The sequence below is a fragment of the Heterocephalus glaber genome, unplaced genomic scaffold (genome assembly GCF_053883595.1).
Source record: "Heterocephalus glaber isolate CG9 unplaced genomic scaffold, H.glaber_assembly_v1.0 deba00001594, whole genome shotgun sequence".
NCBI classification, from domain to species: Eukaryota; Metazoa; Chordata; class Mammalia; order Rodentia; family Bathyergidae; genus Heterocephalus; species Heterocephalus glaber.
This window is the reverse complement of record NW_028258369.1, coordinates 14,628,104-14,641,816: the sequence shown is the minus strand read 5'-3', so window position 1 is coordinate 14,641,816 and position 13,713 is coordinate 14,628,104. Positions and strand designations below refer to the sequence as shown.

Sequence of the window (13,713 nt, the reverse complement as noted above, 5' to 3'; positions counted from 1 at the left end):
TTGTGCAGCAGGCAGCGAAACCACTGAGCTAAATCCAAGGTTGGTCAGATCATTGGAGAAATATTTCTTTAACCTAAGCATTTCTTTTGTTGTTTTGTAATTCGTACAGAATCCAATTCTAGAACCTTTCTAGAGCTGATATTTTTTGGAGTCATAGCTTTAAGGCAGATTCTGGTTTTTTGCCTTTAACAAAACATAATCGCCGAGTAAATGTAAAACTTCTTTTTCCAAGTATTTATATCTCACATAATTCCACAAGTGATTTAAAGAAAGCTTACAATCTACTGTATTAAGTTAAATAAAATAAAGGAAATTGAAAGCAAGGTAGGGAGGAGAAAATGAGTTACTGTGAATGTACAGTGCTTCTGACTTGATTGTCATGCATCCCAGGCAGATAATAAGCCATATGGTTCTTACCAAAGAGAAAGAATGAATGGTATCTTTGGAAAGACAAAGATTTTCCTGCCACCAGATTTAAATGTGTCTCCCATGGAATCTTGGATAAAGACATTGAATAGCAAGGTGGACAGTCACTTGGATGGATGTTCTGTAATGGTTGATGCCTAATTTTCATGAGACTGTTTCTTTTTTTTTGTTTTTGTATATCCTTTTATTGGTACATTTTAGGCATACAATATAATGACATTCATCATTGGAGATATGCACCTTTACATACTCTCTTGGTTATTTTTCCCCCTTCCCCTGCCCTCCCTTCAACCCCTCCATCCCTCCCTATTTACAAAGACTTTGTTCCCATTTTTTCATTTTCTCATATTAATTCCATTCCCTTCTTTCCTTTCCCCTACCCCTCCCACTTCCCCCTCCCCTTTGTCCCTTTTCTTCCTATTTCACATTATCTATTATACCTTTTAGTCCTTATTTACACTTAAAGTTTCTCACACTACAGAAACTATTCGGTATTTACACGTGTGTCCTGTTTATTTCACTTAAGAGTATCGCCTCAATGTGCATACATTTAGCAATAAATGTCTCTAATTTCTCATTTTTGATGGCTGAGTAGTACTCCATTTTGTAAAAAAACCACATTTTCTTTTTTCTTTTTTTTGGAACAAGGGATCGAACTTGGGTCCTTGTGCTTGCGCAGCAGGCGGCGAAACCACTGAGCTAAATTCCCGGCCCCAAAACCACATTTTCTTGATCCAGTCTCCAGTTAATGGGCATTTGGGCTGTTTCCAAGTTTTAGCTATTACAAACTGTGCTGCTATGAACCTGGGTGCACAAATATCACTGTGGTATGATTCTTTTAATTCTTTGGGGAAGATACCCAGCAGGGGAATAGCAGGGTCAAATGGGACTTCCAGTCCTAGTTCTTTGAGGTATCTCCATACTGATTTCTACAGTGGCTGCACCATTCTACACTCCCACCAGCAGTGGAGCAGTGTTCCTTTTTCCCCACAGCCCTGCCAGCATTTGTTATTGGCTGATTTCATGATAGCAGCCATTCTTTTTGCGGTGAAGTGGAATCTCAGCATTGTTTTCATTTGCATCTCTCGAATGACCAGTGATGTTGAACATTTTTTCATATGTTTATTTGCCATGTCTACTTCTTTGTGTGAGAAATGTCTATTCATTTCAAATGTCCATTTTTGGATTGGGTCTTTAAATTTGGGAGGTCTGATTTTTTTGAGTTCTTTATAGATTCGAGATAGAAGACCTTTGTCTGACGGACAGCTAGTGAAAATTTTTTCCCACATTGTGGGTTGTCTCTTCACACTGCTGGTGGTTTCTCTTGCTGTGCAGAAGCTTTTTAGTAAAAAGAGATCCCACTTGTTGATTGTTTGTGCTAGTTCATGGGCAACTGAGGTTTTGTTCATAAAGTCTTTTCCTACCCCAATGTCTTCAAGAGTTCTACCTAACCTCTATTCCAGCTGGTTCAGTGTTTCTGTTTTTATATTTAGATCTTTAATCCATTTCGAGTTTAGTTTAGTGCATGGTGAGGGATATAGGTCTAGTTTTAATCTTTGGCAAGTTGAAACCCAATTTTTCCAGCACCATTTATTAAAGAGGCTATCTTTCCTCCAGTGAGGGTGTTTGGCTCCTTTATCGAAGATGAGATGGCCGAGTGTGTCTGGAGTTGTTTCTGCATCTTCTAATCTGTTCCACTAGTCTTCGGGTCTGTTTCTTTGCCAGTACCATGCTGTTTTTATCACAGTAGCTTTGTAGTATAGTTTCAAGTTGGAGGTTGTAATACCCCCTGCCATGTCTCTGTTACCTAGAATTGCTTTTGCTATTCAGGGTCTCTTCTTGTTCCAAATGAATTTTTGGATTGTTTTCTCAAGGTCTATGAAGTATGCTGCTGGGATTGCATTGAATCTATATAGCAGTTTTGGAAGTATGGCCATTTTCACTATGTTGATCCTTCCTACCCAGGAGCAAGGGATGTCTTTCCATTTTCTGATATCCCCTTCAGTATCTTTTTTCAAAGTGCTATAATTTTCAGAGAAGAGGTCTTTGATTTCTTTTGTTAGGTTGATTCTTAGGTATTTCAGTTTTTTGGATGCTATTGTGAAAGGAATTGTTTGCTCTATTTTTGCATGAGACTGTTTCTTATGCTGACCTTTGATGTGATTGCAGCCTGGCTTTAGTGCTGCAATGCAGTGATTCCATGAAGGACAAAGGCAGTGAGTACTGGACATTCTCTGCAAGAGGAATACTCAGCTGTGTCCGAGAGGCCATTAGGATAGCCACACCATTCATTTACTGGCGTCCTTTGGCTAGGTAATGTTCAACTTTTTGTGACGGTCCGATTTGATATGAGTATCAGAGTAATGGATACGCAGCTTGCCCTAAAACGTGTTCTCCAGCATGACTGATCCTAGGGACCAGGTGAAGAGTTATTTTGAAAATATGGGTTTCCCACCCCTTGAGGACTGATCCCATGGCCTGGAGCAGGACTGGAGAAGCCTCGCTTTTCCTGGGTAGTTCGGAGAATCACACAGGCTTGGTGCCCCAGCTTTAAACTCCCCACTTATTAACTTCTCTTAGCTGAGTTCTCTGTAAATGGTGCAGAGCTGGCCTTTTGAGTACACTCAGATTTTAAGGACTATCTCCAGGCCAAGTGGGGATTTTCCTTAGACAGGGATTTTGGCTCTGTCCTAAAACTGATGAATGTTCATTTGACACCATGGGAATCAGAGCCAAGTTCATTCAGATCTAAGAATTCCGTGAGCAGAATTTTAGCCTCACTACATTGCTTCCTTGTTCATTGCTTTATGTGCTTCACACTTGTAAAATTTGGATTCACTGCTAGCATTCCTAACCAGGCTGAATCCCTGTTCTTTGTTCTGTCAGTAGCAATACTTGCAAAAGATAGATCTAATTGTCAGGTCTCTAATTGAATAATTAGGAAGTAATTTAGAAAATAGAGAGTTTCACATTAATGAACATTGGTTAAACATTGCTAGGCACGGTGTGTGCTGGGCATTCCGCGTAGGTGCATAGATTTGTATTACAGACATGGAAAGTGAGCATGATTAAACATTTAGTCATTTCAGGGCCATTGTTTCTTCCTGATTCTTGCCCTATTAAACTTTCTCCCTCAGTTCTTTCTCTCCTAAAACTATTTTTTGTATTAGGGATTGAACCTAGGGCTTTTGGACTGAGCTACATCTCTAGCCCTTTCTTAAATATTTTATTTCGAGACAGAATCTCGCTGAGTTGCTGCATTGCCCAGGCTGGGCTTGAATTTCTCACCCTACTACCTCAGGTTCCCAAAGTTCTGGGATTAGAGGCATGCACCACTACGCCTGACTTTTGTTTCTGTTTTTATTTCTGGCATTAGTGCAGGTGGACTGTGCATGCTAGGCAAGTTCTCTATTGCTCACCTACATCCCCAGCCCTTGTCTTACTGATTTTTAAACTTGAACATGAACCAGGAAGTTTTTGTTTATTTATAACTTTGAACTGCATATTTTTTCCTACTTTAGGAGAAGGAAGTAAATAAAACAATGTAAACTCACATAAAGGATTAAAAAAAATTACTCAGGCATTGCCAGGTCAGCTTATCCTACCTTGGTCTAGCTTAAACTATGAAAAGAAAATTTTCCTTCATAGTGGTTAGCCACCTTCATGGAATCATATTTATTATACTCTCCGGTGAGCAGGGACCAGATTGTAGGTTAACTCACTTCTCTTGGAGCCATCTCTTTTAGCCATGTGACTTGGGCAGATGTGCTTCTCTAAGTTTGAGCTTCCTACTTTGAGCAGTGGGGAAAGTGCTCACATCAGCTGTCCTGGCAGGTCATAAGGGTCAGAAGGGACAAAGGTAAGAATAGAGTGAAAACTGTAAAAGGCTATATAGAGATGAGATTGAAATGCTCCACCAACTGGAAGTTCTTAGATCATCCTATTCTTTAAACATGTAGGTCACCTGAGTATTGTGTAGATAGAACCTGGCTCATACTGTTCTCACCATCCTCCCAAGGTGCTATGTGGCATTTCATGCCTGTCACCACAATTTGTCACACCAGTAGGCCCTTTACCTCCTATGGCTCAACATAGAGAAGGCTTTTTGAACTTCATCCAGCGGCATCTGAAAGGCTTATGAACTTAGAAATCATCCCTAATCTGACATTTTAACGAGAAAGCCATTATATCAGTGAGTCTTAGGACAGTTTTCTGAGGTGCTGAAACTTGTCAGCAGAGTAAGGTTTGTTAGCTTACAGTTAAGTAAAAGCAGCTAAGTTACTTGAGACTTTATCTCAAGCAAGTTTCAAGCAAGCTTTCTGTTTGTGATTTTTAACTACTGGACTAGTGAATTTGCTTTTCTTTCGTGTACAGGTGTTCACGTAAACATAACTTCCCCACATCGAGTTCCACCCTTCTTATTAGAAGCATGTTTACAACATTTGGAATGGAGCAGTGCAGGAGAGATGACTATGACCCCGATGCAAGCCTGGAATACAGCGACGAAGAAACCTACCAGCAGTTCCTAGATTTCTACCATGACGTGGTGCCCGAGTTCAAGAACGTTGGGAAAGTGATTCAGTTCAAGGTGTGCGTGCGTGTGTGTGTGTGTGTGTGCGCGCGTAGGAGGGGACTGGTGCGCCTCACCCACAGGTACTCAATTCAGGGGAGAGCCGGGGCCCTGCTGTTCACCTGGATGGACTGCATGGGGTCAGCATGCAGGTGCTTGGGAAACGTCACCCCCAGCCCCTACTGATGCCGACGTATACTGACATGTGGCCTGAGTGCTAGAGTCTAGGTGGAAAGGACCCTTCATTTATTCATTACCTTTGTGCTGTGGCTCTTTGCCAGGGTTTGAGTTCTCTGCACATAGTCACCCAAGGCTTCACTGCGACACTGCCAGTGTCTTCTCTGTAGGTGCCTCGGCTCAAGCTGAGGGGCTTGCAGTGTGGCTCCACTTTACTCACTGAGTATGCTGGTGCATTGTGTTGACACCACCTGCTTGCAGCTTCTGCCCAAGAAATGTGCTTTCCTCTGGAGCTACACAGGGACATAGATCTTGATTTCCTCCTTTTCCCACATTTGTTTATAATCGTTGGCTACTTTCAGTACTGAATATAGTGTCCCAAATCCATGGTTTATGATGTAGTACACTAGGTGAAAAGGAGGCATTCAGATGCCACATAATTATTTTACAATATTTCCTAAAGTAGGCATACAGCCAGATGTAATCTGTGCTGTTCCTAGGACTCATTAGTTGAATCCTAGCATAGTGAACCCTAACATAGTGAACCTTAACATAGCAAACCCTACTTTGTCTGTGATTTGGTCAGTTCTAAATGCAGATGACTTTGTTATGTTAGGGCAAGGAAAATCTCTCTTAATTTGGAGAAAAACAGAAAAGAAGCTGTGTTTTTTTTCCTGCTACTGGAAATGATGGTGGAGAATTAGAACAGCAAAGAAACAAAAATATTCATAAAATTCAATGCTATGCCTCTGTCAACTGATTTCAAGATTTTAAAACATTCTTGTAAAGTCTCTTTTCCTCTTAATCTTTTATTTTTGTAGTGTGTACCGTCGTCTGAGCTGTCCTCGGCACAAGCTATAACTGCTAAAGTGCAAGTGCATGGTCATACCTAGCGATGACATGGAAGCATAGCCATGGAGGCAGTGTGGCTGGACCAGCCCTGCGCTCTCAGCCACATCATCTTCCCTCTGGGTGCTTGCTCCGTGTCCTGAAAGGGAGAGGATTTGATCCTCAGTGACTTCCCTTGTGGGGTCCCTGGATCATCCTATTTCTATGAAGCGGGAATGCTAGAGCTTTCAGAACTTCAGCCTGGTTAATGGAAATCACACCATTATTCGTGGCAGGCCACACCCACTAACCAGGAAGATTTTGTTTTGCCTTTGTTTAGAAAGCTGGTAGGATAGCCAAGCTCATGCTAATCATTTTGGCAATTACAAATGAAAAGCTGTTTAGTAAATTTTTAATAGGAACATTTTCAGAACATTGAATTCATTAGGGAAAATTAATAATGAGTCCTTGGGAACCACAGTATTAAATGATCTTTAAGGTCCTTGGCATGGCTGTCAGGCACTCCTGAGGCTTTTTATTCATACTTCCTTCTACAGATGGCATTGCAACCTGTCATTGAGTATGAGTTCTGCCCCTTTTTGGATGCTCTAATAAAAATATTCTAGAGCAAATTTGTACAATTATTGATTCATTTTGAAGATCAAAGCTAAATTCTAGTAGGAATATTTGAGGACCTTTTTATGTACCATTATATACAAACAAATCAAATGTCATTTTTGAAGGCAAATGATCAACAAATCAAACTTGTCAGTTTTGAAGACAAATGATCAAATGTTCAGCTTAACTAGTAATAGGAACAGTACATAGCAAAAGAGATATTATTCATGCCTCTTGGCCAACAAGTTATAAATTCTATTAATCCCAAGAGTAGGTGAGCATGTGTGTGTTAGTAAAACCACTCCAGAGGGCAGTTTGCCAAGGCATAGTGAAGTGGAAGGTATGTGTAACCTACAAATTAGTGTGCTGCTCCTGGTCCTTACACCCACGGAGATGTGTGTAAGAATGCTGACCACGCACCAATTGTAGGTGGAAAATTGGAAGCATCTTGGATTGCTTCATTAGAGGAGAAGATACATTAATTTGTTAATTTGATTTATCCAGTATATGCTAGTTGAGTCATTTAGTTAACATTATTTCATCTTGGAAAAGAAGCAATGTGGAATAAATGCCATTTATATAAAATTTTAAAACACACAAAGCCGCATTGTTTACCAGTGTATATATGCTTCTTTTTTTGTTTGTTTCATTTCTTTTTTTTGAGACAGGGTCTTGCTATGTAGCCCAGGCTGGTTTTGAATTTGCAGCAATCCTCCTCAGACTCCTAATGCTGATTATAGGCATGTGCCACCATGCCTGGCCTGCATATGCATTTCTTTGAATACATGTACATAAATATGTGTATATGCCCTTTGCATAATAGACATACATTTATATGTATGATACACACATTTTCTGGCATACAGATGATGTATGTATATATTTGTTCATGTAGATCTATATATGTACAGTGTATGTGTGTTTGTGTTTAGAATATGCAGGCTACACCCAGCCTCCAGATATTGCCCACCTATGTGATGGAGAAGAATAGGATAGAAAAACTTCAGCTGGGTGTTCAATGTTTTACTTAATTAAGCATTCTCGGGCTGGGGATTTAGCTCAGTGGTTTCACTGCCTGCTGTGCAAGTGCAAGGACCCGAGTTTGATCCCCGATCCAAAAAAAAAAAACAAAAAACATTCTCAGTCTGGAAAATGCTAGTGTTAAATCTGGGCAGTATTCCTATGGGCTGATGTACATTCTCTGTAATTTTTTTATGCCTGTGAAACATTTCATATTTCTGGGAAAAAAGACCTGGATCAACAGAGATCAGATAATTGGGGCCTTCAGTGCCATTATGTGCTGAAGTAGTTGTGCTTGGACACAAGAGTTGGCGAGTATATCTCTTTTGGAGTCTTTGATTGGTAATTAATTACTTTGGAGAATGTTAGCCTGGACAAAGAGCATTTGAAGACTGTGTGGTTTCTTTTTTAAGTTTTTTTAATGGTAACATTTGTCATTGTTCCTTAGGTTAGCTGCAACTTGGAACCTCATCTGAGGGGCAATGTCTATGTTCAATACCAGTCGTAAGTATTGTGCACATAAATGTCTTCATGTTTTGTCATAGTATAATATTTTGTTTTTGTTGATGTCTGGGACTTTTCTCCTGAATATATAGTTTTCATAGGCATAGTATTTTTCAAAACTAAATATTAAGAGCTGATATAGCAACAGAGAAGGGATTTGAAAGTAATACATTTGTGCTTCATTCTTTGTATACAGTAGTAGCTTTGAATCTTTTACAATATGGTTATATTATTATGTATATACTTTTAATAAATAAAATAGAAGCTGAAAATGGATAAAATAGATAAAATGGATAGAATAGATAAGATAAAATCTAAAGAGCCAGAGATTGAAGCCCAGCATAATGTTAGTGTGCATTTGACCAGCTAGGAGAGTGGCTGCTGTATTGCTTCTCCTCATCTTGCTGTTTGCCTGGTCACACCATAGCTAATGGGTTCAATTAACCACTGTAATACAGAGCACAGCAGGCCTAGCTGAGAAAGCAAAGGTGCTAACAATGGAAAACACTTCTGTAATTTTAATGGTCCAGTCTTGGATTAAGAAGATTTGACTCAAGCCAATTTCCATGGATCCAAACCTCTCAGATGGTTAGTAAAAAAGGTTCCTGAGTAAATTGTGAGCTGCAGGAGCCTGAATGCTCTAATAAGGACTCCTAGGCAGTACAAAAACAGTAAACTTGGTGGTCCTACAGTACATGAATAAAGGGGTTAATTAATAAAAGGGTTAATCTGCCTTAATAGTACAACTAATGAGTTATTATAAATCACATCCTTTGATTTTTGTTTTAAAGGGAAGAAGAATGCCACGCAGCCCTTTCTCTGTTTAATGGACGATGGTATGCAGGAAGACAGCTTCAATGTGAATTCTGCCCAGTGACCCGGTGGAAAATGGCAATTTGTGGTAATGATTTTTCCCCAGTTGTTCCACTGTTATATAAAAGGATATGCTAGGGGTGGGGGCAATCTTTTATGGGGTGACGCATAGCTTTTGCCTTATGCAGATGAACAGAGATATGTATGTAAAGGACACTACAGTTAGGATCTGTAACAGACCTTGTGGGTCACTTTATAGGTGAAGTGACTACGGTCACAATGTATCAGTGACAGTCGGGGCTAGAATTTCAGTCTTTTGATCTTCAGTCCAAGGTGCTTGTCTGACAATTCAGGAAGCCTGAGAAGCATCTTTAGGCAGCCTCATTGTCCTGGTTGCAGTTTCAGGTGTCTTCTGTTCATTGGCTGTCTTCACTTTGAGTTGAGTATTCCATCCTTGTCCCTAAGGAATCTCATTGCCACCACAAGCCTATAGATGCCACTTCCCACCTCATTTGATTTCATGCCCATGGTCCTATAGTATCAGTTAAGAGTGCATTCGGTGTTGTTCAGTTAGACTGGCTCGTTGGACAGTGGCAGCCGAACCAGGAAGTAATTCAGCACCGTGTGGAGAGCAGCCAGCAGCTTCAAAGGCCTAGTCATTCTCTGATTTCTAAAAGTGGCCTTGGCCAAGGCAGTGTGAAAGTCCCCAGGTGAACAGGTAATGCCTCAGGGATGCATTTGTCTTTCCCTTTACTTGTATTTCTTTGCTCTATGCTCTCACCTGCTGAAAATGTCTTAGTAAAAACTATATATAATTTATAAAGTCTGAATTTTTAGTAGCTTTGTCTTAATCGATGCTGTCATTTAAAAACCACTTTTTATGAAGAGTGAAAAAAGATTTTGGAATTCCTTGGCTTAAGAAAACCAGAAGAACCCTTACATCCTAAGTTTAAAAGCTCAGGAGATGAAAGAGATGGAATTGTTTTAGCCATAGAGGCAGTTACTTGTGCCATTCCTGGGAATCCAGTCAGTGATTTCAGTGAGGTGCTTCTGAGTATGGCTTGGACTGCCTCAAAACAGGACACTTGTTTTTTAACCACAGCTTTGTTATGCTCAGTGATTAATGATGTTGAACATCTTTCTATGTTCTTATTATTGGGCATTTGTATATCATCTTTAGAGAGATGTCTGTTCAGATCCTTGGTCCTTTTTTTTTGTTTTTTTTTTTGGTACCGGGGATTGAATTTGGGTCCTTGCACTTGCGAGGCAGGCAGCAGAACCACTGAGCTAAATCCCTGGCCCCCTTGGTCCATTTTTCATTTTTACTTAGGCTTTTTATTGAGCCGTCAGAGTTCTCGACTTATCCTGCATACAAGTGCCTGATCACATTATGATCTACAAACTTTTCCCCTTTCTGTGCGCTTTTTACTTTGTGTCCTTTAAAGCCCAAAAGGTTTTGTGGAGCTTTTTTTTTTTTTTTGGCTTGTGCTTTTGATGTCCTACCTAGGACTCTGTTGCTTAGCCCAGGCTCACAAATATTTACCTGTAGTATGTTTTCTTCAGTTAATTGCATCTCTTACATTTAGGTCTTTGATACAGTTTGAGTTAATTTTTGTGTAGTGTGTGTTGTAGAGATAATTCATTTTTAATTGTTTCACATGTTTGGGGAATTTGCTGTTTTGTTTTTTTTTTTCAAGTTTGATCACCCCCAAAAGATAATAACTACTCAAAAAGATCTGAGTAGTTCGAACAGATTGAGCCTGACAAGAATCTTCTCTATTAAAAGCACTTTGTGAATTTAAGGCCAGTGTTTATCATCTTGTTCTTAAAATGTAAAGAAAATGCAGCATCCTCTGCCTATCTTGGCCTTCTCTTTTGACCAGTAGTTCTGTCCCTGCATTACCATGTCCTCAAAGCATGTAACCATATGGACCCTGAGGCCTGGTTCTTTAATTTTAATAATGGATGAAAATGGTCAGAGTGCTGGATGGTGACGCCTTAGGAAACATAATGTGGTCACTACATTTTCTTCTGCACTCTTGAGCTACAATAGGGACATGGGGTATTCTGGTTAATGAAAACTTCAAATTTATTACCTTTCTGAGTGTCATTTATTAGAGCATTTGAATATTTTTGGAATTCTGGGAACCACACTATTACTTTATATAAATTTATATAAGCCCCTTTTAATTAATAAGGGAAGGCAATAGTTGGAACCTATCCAGCATCAGAAGTACACCTTTGTAAAAGGGTGTCATCTTCCAAACACAAAGGAGTGACTGTCGTTTCATCACTGCCATGCAGGTTTATTTGAAATACAACAGTGTCCAAGAGGAAAACACTGTAACTTTCTCCATGTGTTCAGAAATCCCAACAATGAATTTTGGGAAGCTAATAGAGACCTCTACCTGTCTCCAGATCGGACTGGCTCCTCCTTTGGTAAGAACTTAGACAGGAGGGAAAGGGCGAGCTACCACGATGATTACTATAGCAGGCCTCGGAGGAGGCGAAGCCCAGGTCCAGACCACTCCAAGAGAAATGGGGAGTCTGAGCGGAAGAGGAGGAGTAGTCACAGAGGGAAGAAATCACACAAACACGCAAGAAGTCGTGAGAGGCACAGTTCCCGAAGTAGAGGAAGGAAAAGGAACCGCAGCCGGGACCGGGGGAGCCAGAGCCAGATCCGCAGGGGCCGCCGGAGCCGGAGCCGAAGCAGAAGCCGAAGTCCAAGCAGAAGCAGGAGTCGAACCCGCAGCCGGAGCCGGAGCAGGTCTAGGTCTAGGAGTCGTGGTGGCAGGAGGTCAGACAGTAGAGACAGAACCATTCAGAACCCCAAATCCAAATAAAGTTGCTTTGTTCTTAAATGATTGTATATTTTATGAGTGCTACATACCTGGATAAGAGTGTTATGAACTTAGATGGGTTCTTGAGTCTGGGCTTGGAATCCTGGTTTAAAGTACTTTTATTCTTTGATAGTTACAAAGTGTATTTAGTATAGAAAACCCAACAACATGAACTTTACTTGTAATTCTAACCTTGAGAGAGAATTAACAGTGGAGCATTGCTTTAGTCTTTTTGGCTCTAGTTGAATGTCTGTCACAAGAAACAGTGTTTCTTCAAGTCTTGTTGTTTTATTTTTACTTACTGCATAGTGTACATCTACCAGTTTATTCAACCAGATCCTTATTGGATTTTTAATTTTGTAGTAGCTGAGACTAATCTTGTGATGGATTTCCTTAACTTTTTCCACACATTTCTGATCATTTCCTTAGGCTGTATTACATCAGGATGAGTATTACATTTCCAAATTATCTTCCAGAAACACTGTGGAAAATTTATTACCAACAATAAACTTTACTGCTTCCACAACACTGTTATGGCCATTGATTCTTGTTTGCCCTTTTTAAATAGTGGATTTTTCTATATGCAAAAGCTGAATAGCTTTTTTGTTTTAAAATTGTTTTAAAGTACTAAAAGGTACAGTTCATTTGCCCCCTTCTATCCTGTATCTGCAGCCCTCCCCCCTTCAGCTGGGTGCTTTCTGCCAGGGTGTTTATCTTTTTAAAATAATGTATTAGAAAGTTCTTTATATATGGATATGGCTTGTCATTTACAGGAAAATTAGTCACTGCTAGTGAACATACCTAGTGTCAAAGCAATTCTGGTGTAAAAATAAGAACGGGGGCCCGGGGATTTAGCTCAGCAGCACCACATCTGCCTGGCAAGCACAAGGTCCCAAATTCAATCCCTGGTACGGGGGAAAAAAATAAAATAAGAACAGGGAATGGGGATGTAGCTCAGTGGCACTGTGCCTGCCTGGCAAGTGCAAGGTCCTAAGTTTGATCCCCGGTACCAAAAAAAAAAAATCAGAACAATGGTCAAAAAAGAGGCCCTAATGTATAAAAAGTTCCAGGCGTATTGTCCCTACATTTCAGACCATAAATAAGAAAAGATATTCTTACTCCTTATAAATTTTTTATAACTTTATTTCCACTGACATACTTTGAATTTTGAATTTCAGTATATGTGGTATTTGGCAATTTGAGATTTGGGAATAAGAATTTTAAAATGCAAAAATACTGAAAAAATAGCAGAAATTCATGAAGATTGAGATTTCTGCATGATATTAAGTATGAAAGTTCTTTAATTTGTAGTTAATAAACAAGTACATGGTTTAAAATAATTTTTTTTTTTTGGTACTGGGGAACTAACTCAATGACTTTGTGCTTGTGAGGCAGGCGCTGGTGCCACTGAGCTAAATCCCTGGCCCTAGAATAATTTCATTTTAAGGAATCAGATTTGTTCTAGACTTAAATGCCTGCTTTACCCTAAAACTGACTGAAAATTTCTGGATTTACTAGTGCTGAATAATTATCACTAAAGTCAGTACTTTTCAATACTTTTTCTAATTTCAGCCAAGATTACATGATTAAATGTGGCATGCAGATGAACTTATGTGTGTGTGTGTATTATTGGGGTCCCAGGGCCTCGGGCATACTAGGCAAGTGTTCTACCAGAGCTACATCTGCAGCCTTGAAGCTGAATTTTTTTTTTTTTTTGGTACCAGGGATCGAACTCAGGACCTTGCGCTTTCGAGGCAGGCGTGGTGCCACTGGGCTAAATCCCCAGCCCTGAATATTCTTAATAAATATGGGAGAAAAAAAGAAAATTGCCTTCTGAGATTAAGACAACTGAGATATTGATGACTTTTCCCTTAAATGTTAATGGGCTGTATTGGAAAGAGGAAATTATAAACCTCT

At 39.8% G+C, this 13,713-nt stretch overlaps 1 protein-coding gene across 7 annotated transcripts in view; it reads left to right on the top strand.

Moving 5' to 3' along the window:
- Positions 1–13,713, top strand: part of Zrsr2 (zinc finger CCCH-type, RNA binding motif and serine/arginine rich 2) — a 30,339-nt gene that overhangs the window by 14,570 nt on the left and 2,056 nt on the right. For 3 of the 7 annotated variants that reach the window (XM_087193691.1, XM_021245298.2, XM_021245297.2), the window contains exons 8-12: positions 2,596–2,739; positions 4,801–5,014; positions 8,088–8,143; positions 8,935–9,044; positions 11,261–12,324. In XM_087193691.1, the coding sequence (XP_087049817.1) occupies positions 2,596–2,739; positions 4,801–5,014; positions 8,088–8,143; positions 8,935–9,044; positions 11,261–11,799 (1,063 nt within the window). In that variant the 3' untranslated portion in view covers positions 11,800–12,324. Of the gene's footprint in view, positions 1–2,595; positions 2,740–4,800; positions 5,015–8,087; positions 8,144–8,934; positions 9,045–11,260; positions 12,325–13,713 lie in introns of those variants that run through there. The other 4 variants (XM_087193692.1, XM_021245300.2, XM_021245299.2 and 1 more) reach the window with 2 other exon arrangements.